This window comes from Elephantulus edwardii, unplaced genomic scaffold (genome assembly GCF_000299155.1).
Source record: "Elephantulus edwardii isolate Elephantulus edwardi_28Jun2011 unplaced genomic scaffold, EleEdw1.0 scaffold00038, whole genome shotgun sequence".
NCBI classification, from domain to species: domain Eukaryota; kingdom Metazoa; phylum Chordata; class Mammalia; order Macroscelidea; family Macroscelididae; genus Elephantulus; species Elephantulus edwardii.
This window is the reverse complement of record NW_006399788.1, coordinates 6,316,930-6,323,946: the sequence shown is the minus strand read 5'-3', so window position 1 is coordinate 6,323,946 and position 7,017 is coordinate 6,316,930. Positions and strand designations below refer to the sequence as shown.

The window sequence follows — 7,017 nt, the reverse complement described above, 5'->3', positions numbered from 1 at the left end:
AATCTGTTTGTTTTCCTGGCAGTCCATGGTACGTTCAATACTCTTCTCCAGCACCACAGCTCAAAGGCGTCAATTCTCCTTCTATCCTCCCTAGTCACTGTTCAACTTTCTGATGCATAACAAGTGATTGCAAAGACCATGGCCTGTATCAGGTAGACCTTAGTTTCCAGAGAGACACCGTTGCTCTTGAGTACTTTAGAGAGGTCCCTAACAGCAGACTTTCCCATCGCAATACGTATGTCCTCCAAAATGACAGACTCATGCCCTAAGTCCTGGCACCTGTGAGTGTGATCTTATTTGAAGGCAGCATCTCTGCAGTGTAGTTAGCATAGTCATATTGTATTATGATTGATCTCATAAAAAAATGACTGATATCCTGAAAGAGAAGAGACACAGTAACTGAGATAGGAGGCAGAAACAAAGTGCCACAGCGACAAGCTAAGGAACTCCAAGGAGTGCTGACAACCACCAGAAGCCACAAGACAAGCACAGGACAAAACCTTCTAGGGAGAATCTTTGATTTGGAACTCATGGCCTCCAGAAGTGCAAGAACAAATTTCAGTTCTTTTAAGCCATTCAGTTTTTTTATGGTAACCTAGGAAACTCATAACTGTTGGCTGGAGAAGTCGAGCGGCGCAGCACCGGTATTCTTCAATCACCAGCAGGGTTAAGGAGAAAATAGGAAAGTCAGACTAAAGACAAAGCCAAAATCTCTAGGGTCACTTAAGTTGGGAACAGGCAGTTCTTTATATTGGACTTCTGGTGATTTCAAGCCTGTTCAAGAGGCAGTTTGCTAAGTTCAGTACCAAGCAATGAGCATTACTAAATGAGGCTTTTCCATTAACTCTAAAATGCCTCAACCAGCTGAACTAGGGAAAAACGCAGGCTGACAAGAGGGGAAAAGATGTTCTCTAAGGTCTGTAGGTTGGTAGAGCCAAGAGTGTGATGACTTGATGAAAGGTGTAAGATCACAGATTTACAAACTAAGACAAAAGTTATCAGACCAGGATAGGATCCATGCTGAGAGGGCACTGATCTAGTGATGCCTCTCAAACTCAAAGCTTTAAATAACACTTGACTGTCAAGTATCAAAGAGGCCATAAATCAGTAAACCCTTAATTTTTCTCATCAAGTTTTCTTCCCCACCCCAAGTAGCATTCAAATTGGTGTGGTGGTAATTCTGTAAGTGGTCAGGGCTTTCTCTTTTAGAAATATTTACAATGAATGAATGGGAACCCTAAGTCTCTGTAAACTTTCATTAAAAGTAATTAAAAAAAAATTAAATGAAAACTAGAATACTAGCTACTTATGGTGGAGACAATACAACTTGAAACCATCATGTCACCCAAAGGATTTTGGAGGGGACTAAGTTCTGCTTCTAACAGCATTGCTAGCTAGTGCTTCATGTCAACAGGAAACACTTGGCTGAGAATGATTAAGATAATTAACAGGGAAACAATAATTTCTTTTATTGAGTGTTTACTGTGTCTGTATCTGGCCTTGTGCAAGGGATTTCCATCTACACTACTCCATTTACTCTGCACACCAACCCTTGAGGTAGGCATTATCCTCATTTTTGTGAGATGAGGAAGAGGAGGCTCAGGAAGGTTAGGTAGTTTGTCCCAAGTCACACAAGTAGTAACTGATGGAGCTGGAACGGAATACGAATTCTCAAAACCTCCTGCTCCCTCTACTGCACAGCCTTTCAGGAGGAAGAAGGGAGCAAAAGCAACAGTTCTTACTCTTCCTACCCTGAGAACCAAGAGGTTCACCAAAGGAAGGCGTCTGTACTTCTCCACAGACCTTCCTCTCTCCACCTTGGGAAGATGGTTAAGAGGAGTCAGTTGAAGAGGTAAGATATAAATACAAAAATAAATATAAGGGACAAGTCTCCCAGCAGTGAGGATAAGTAGGGCCCACAGCGTGGGTAGGTTACTGTGTCACTCACAGCTGCTGTGGGAGGGTGCCGCTTGGCACGCAGGTCCTATGGGGATAACTGGGACAATGGCTGCCAAAGGCTGGAGTAGGTGGGCCAAACAGGCCCCTTCTGGGTCTCACAGATTTGAGAACAAAACGTCTGGAGCAGGCAGCAGCCGTGGGCAGTCGCCATCATCTTCCATCTGCTTGTTTTACCGATGTTTGTGATCCAATAGGGATTCAAAATCAGGGGAACACACAAGTTTGTGTTTCACATGTCCCAGGACCGTCATATCACCTGTCCTGCTATCTCCAATGCCCACGGACACCAGCTCCTGTCAATCAACAGAGACAGTGATGAGAACCAAAGTCCACATACCTCCCATTACTAAGGGCGATGAATTTTAATTTTCTAATCTCAAGAATTCTACTCCTTTATTTAGAATCCACTCAATTTCTTGAAAACCCTCTACTCTCACCCCGAGGGCACTCACCTGGAGGAAGGAGCAGGAAGTGCCCATTGTTACATCCAGAGTCACCTTGCCCAGGAGGAGCTGCACCTTTCCCGACTTCCGGATAAGCAGTTTGCCAACCTGACCCTCTGTCAAATTGCCAAGAATACAAGTGTTCTCTGCCAGCTTGGCTTCCTATAAAAAGAGTAAGGGTGAGGAGCTAGGTAAATCTTATTCCAGCTCCAAAAAAAAGGCATCAGGCATCAAAGATCTAAGACTGAGCTCCCCAAAGAGGAGCTCTTCCTATGGCTGACTTCCACTGGTTTAAAAATAAAACCAAAAGCAAACAAAATTAACAAATGGATAAAACCATTTATAGCTGATAAAACTGGATGATGGTACAAAGGGTTTATGTTTTCTCATTGATACGCAAATCTGAGCCCGAAGCCCTTTTCAAGTGCAAAGAACAAATACTTCCTATTCTCTCATTGCAGCTTGAGCAATGCATCTTTTCAACCCCTACTGGTCACTGTTTCTACTCCTGGTCCCACACATTTTTACAAAACTCGTTCCTGATCATACCCGATCTTTCTCCTGCTTTATAACCACCATCTGTCCATCTTCGCCCTGCACTTCTGTCTTGACAGGCTTGACATCCTGAGTGGGTGGCTGGCCAGGGAGGGTGTCTGGCAGCTGGAGGAATAATAGTTCTTCCTCCTTGGTGAGGCTCAACTCTTTGAGCAGCTCTGCCACAGATACATCTTTGGGGAGGCCTGGCATCTTCTTGATTGCTCTTGGGGGAACCTTCATCTTGGCCTCCTCTTCCTCATCTTGTGGTTCTTCTTTCACTGTTCCAGAAAATAATAAAAATGAAAGGGGTATCATGTGTCCACCCTTTACATCCTATCACTTATCAATCCCCCCTTCACCCCATCTGCTCCACTGTCGCTCAGCCAGGAAGCTAGATGTAGACATTAGTTATAGAGAAGGACAAGGAATAGCATGTGATTTATCTAAAAAGGGCTAGCTGATGGTGGGCCCACTGACTCATGCCAACATTTGGAACCTTCTGAGAAAGAATTTAGTACTTTTTACTTCAGGTTATTTTACAGCTAGACCAGGAAACCAAAAACCAAACTAATCTCACTGCTGTTACATCCTCCATCAGGTTTCTGAGACTGTGTAAATCTTGTTGTGAACCTAGTTGTTAGCAAGGGTCTGGCAGGTTCTGTATAAGGAATTCCTCGGTCACAAACTGTGTAGCAGGGAGGAGCCACAGAAGAGCAGAGAAAAAAGTTGACTGACACAGAATACCTTTCACGACAGGCACATCCACCTCCATGTCCTCTTCCTTGGGGCCTGCCAACCAAGGTTTAATATCAGGCTCTTCATTCTCATCTTTAAATAGCCACCCCGAGTGAGCTAGAGGCAGCTGCACAGGCATGTTTCGTGTGTCATTCCTCAGCCCAGGGTCATCGATGAACTGTCAGAAAGTTGGAAAAGTCACATGATCTGACGAGCACTAGTACTGGCAGTAGAGACCACCAGAATCTTTTGCTAAGTAAGGATTCTCAGGATTCTGGAACATCAGAAAACTCTTCATCTCCTGACTTCAGCTCTCCGATAGCCCTTTCCCTCCTCTCTCCCGCCTCTCTCCCCCTGCCCCATGGCACCTACATCGTCCTTCTCCAGCATACGCAGGATCTGTTTTGTTTCTTCATCAGTCTCCCTTTTCTCTTTTTTGATGTTGATGATATGAGAGGGTCCCATGTCTGACATATCCACTGTTTTATCCCAGTTTCCTATGGGAAATCAGCCAAGACACTGAGATAAGGATAAGGCCAAAAGCAAGGAAAACTAAACCAAGAGCAAGGGAATTCCATTGCCTTTGCTCTTCTCCAGGCAGTCTGAACTGAAACTGCTTTCTCTGAGGAGCCCCATTGACCTGTACCTTTTTTCTTCATCATTTCTGCGGGTCCCTGCTCAAAGATAGAATGGGACTGGATAACGTCTGGGCGACCCCGGCCACGTCCATGTCCTTCTCGCTGTCGTTCTCGGTCCCTTTCTCGCTTCTCCTTTATAACAGTTACTTCTTCTTTAGGTCTGGACAAAAAGAACAAATAAGAGAAAATACTCACTCTGCCTCAGGGAACATGTCCTAACCTCACAAATAATTTCAAATGCACAGTGTTTATAAGTCAATAGTCACATCATAGGGAGAAACAGAAGCCAGTGCTAAATCAAAAACGTTTTTCACTTCCATGATGGGGCAGAGTCCTTTCAGTAAGCTTTGCTTTACCTTTTTGATTAAGGCTATCTGATAGAGATAACTCAGAATGTGAACTACAGACACCGTACAAATGCTTTTTTTTTTTTTTTAAATTTGTTTTTAGAGCATAGGCTCAAAACAAGGTGCCCAGAATCCAAGGAACTTAAGGGGAAAAAGCATTTCTGTCTAAACAAGCAGCTCTAAAGTCCAGCTGTGTAAGCGCCATTCCACTGCTAAATTATAATGTCTAGGGATGGAATCTCTGGCATCATTAATTTTTTTAAAAGCTTGTATACTCAAATCACCTAGGAAACAGGGATGAATAAAATCACTTATGAAAAGAATGAAACATACACATTTAAATTTCTGAGCCACATCCCTTTAAGTGTTCCAAACACACAAAGCCCCCAAATCAGAACAAGTAAATAAGTGGCAGGTTATTCAGAAGCCTAGCTACTTACTCTTCCTTGATCTTCCGACTGATGATGTTTGGGGTGAAGGTTTTCTGAAAGTAAAATACAGGAATCACTGTTTGGGCAATTACTGACCTCCAAATATAGAGGAAAATAAAAATTCTCAATGAGCAAGCTAATCCTAGTACTCTTCCACACATTTGACCCTGTTGTCAGAGATCTGGAGGTAGACACAGACCAGAAAATGACGACTGTCATGCTATGCTGGCCGAGTTACACAGTAGAGAATAGGACAATAAAAACCATTTCAACTAGCTGCCTCAGCTTTTGTCCTCGGGAAAAAGCAGCTCTTAAATTTCTAAAAGCAAAAAAATGTATCTAATCTCACCTCAAGTCTTCAAAACGGCTCTAGCCATCAGTTCGTATCAGAGAAAGGCAGCTCTAATAGCAAGGTTCAAATAAAGAAAACAGGAAACCTGCCAGTACTCAGCTGATAGTTAACAATGTTACCCCAATTTTAAATTATTGGCTGCTTGATGTACTGTCATTCGTGCCCTCTTTTCAGGACTCCGTGCCACAGGCATAAACAAAAAGTGAGGAGGCACAAAGCCTCTACTCCATATTCTGATTCCTTCAGGATCAGTTTCCATACTCCGATCCATGGAGACTTCGGAACTCCCTAAAACTGCAGGCAGATGTTTATGAATGCATGGCTTTCCTAAAGGTGCAACAAATACAAAGCCAAGCAGCACTGCTCAAGTTCCTTTGGAATGTACTGGACTAATTAAGATTCTCCATCCTTCAGCAGCCTCTGGGAACCATCTTAGCATCTTGTGCTCAGCAATTAGACTTGAAAGTTCGACAAGATGCCCAGAATTTAATGAGGGGTAGGAGGAAGTCTGGGCACAAGATTAAGAGGGGCTGGCCATCGCACTGGCACACAGTAGGCTTGTATCAGTTTTAGCTGAATCCCAGGAACCTTGAATTAAAGAGAGTTGGATTTCCTTAGAAAGGCTACCTTCTTGACTCCCCCGAGCGTGAGGTCTCTGGAGCGGACCGATGGAAGGCGGCCCGGGGTGAGGGGAGGTGCTGGCCGCCTCCCAATAAGCCCTCGAGTTCCAGAGAGGAGGGGCCGGGACCCTCCCGGGACGCTAGGCTCGCCGGCAGCGTTTCCTTCCGACATATTGCCTGAAACAAATGGGGAAAATGGGTAACAATGTCACTCGAGGGGCTAAACACGCGAACCCTGGGCGTAACCCAACCACATGTCCTCCCGCCCCCTGGACAACTCCTCCCTGTGCCACGTGGCAAGACGCCTCGGACCACCCCGGCTTGGGGCTGAGCTCCCGACCCTGGCCCGCTGCCCTGGCTCCCTCTCCCCCAGATCTCCAGCACGAAGTGGAGACGCACCCTAGAATACCCGGTGCACCTGGGCTGCAGCTCGATACCACGCGCGTCACGACTTAACCTCCGACACAGCCGCTCGGCCGGCACTCAATCTCCACACAAGGCGGAAGTCTGCGTGGCAAGGCCCGGGCGCCGCCATCTTGCCGCGGGGCGGAAGTGAGGTTCTGTGGGCGGGGCCTGGCCACAGTATTTATCAAGCGGCGCCTCACTCACCTCCGCCTTCTCTTCCCGGTTCTTCCCGGAGTCGGGAAAAGCTGGGTTGAGAGGGCGAAAAAGGATGAGGGGCCGGGTCTAGGTTACGGGAAGATATAGTCCGATACTGTGCTTAGGTTCTGCCCCTTAACTGGATGTGGTGACGAGTTCAGAGTCTAGGGACCCTGGCAGCCCCTATCTCACAAGGTGGGAATTCGCTTTGGCAAAGCGAAGCGTCGGGGACCAATGGGGTCTCAGCTCGGAAGGGGCGAGAGGGGTGGGGCAGAAAGTAAGAAGTGGGCTCAGTTTTATGGCGCCCTGGGCCTGGACTGCACTGTGGCCTTAGGTTCGGTTGGAACTGTCAGTA

The 7,017-nt window shown here is 46.0% G+C and overlaps 1 protein-coding gene across 1 annotated transcript; it reads right to left on the bottom strand.

The window, feature by feature from the left end:
• Window positions 1-2,129: 2,129 nt before the first annotated feature.
• On the bottom strand, window positions 2,130-6,248 carry POLR3D (polymerase (RNA) III (DNA directed) polypeptide D, 44kDa). The gene is made up of 8 exons (XM_006884829.1): window positions 6,070-6,248; window positions 5,100-5,143; window positions 4,321-4,472; window positions 4,047-4,171; window positions 3,684-3,852; window positions 2,952-3,217; window positions 2,412-2,564; window positions 2,130-2,252 (listed from the first exon to the last, which is right to left on the bottom strand). Exons 1-8 carry the CDS (start codon window positions 6,232-6,234, stop codon window positions 2,130-2,132), a joined length of 1,197 nt encoding a protein of 398 aa, XP_006884891.1. The 5' UTR covers window positions 6,235-6,248.
• Between the last annotated feature and the right edge of the window lie 769 nt (window positions 6,249-7,017).

Excerpts from the sequence above, each read along its gene's own strand:
- POLR3D (XM_006884829.1), bottom strand. The coding sequence starts at position 6,234 with ATGTCGGAAGGAAACGCTGCCGGCGAGCCTAGCGTCCCGGGAGGGTCC. Across the intron at positions 5,144-6,069 it reads CGCTCGGGGGAGTCAAGAAG|AAAACCTTCACCCCAAACAT; the intron begins GTAGCCTTTCTA and ends TTTTACTTTCAG. Across the intron at positions 4,473-5,099 it reads AGTCGGAAGATCAAGGAAGA|ACCTAAAGAAGAAGTAACTG; the intron begins GTAAGTAGCTAG and ends CTTTTTGTCCAG.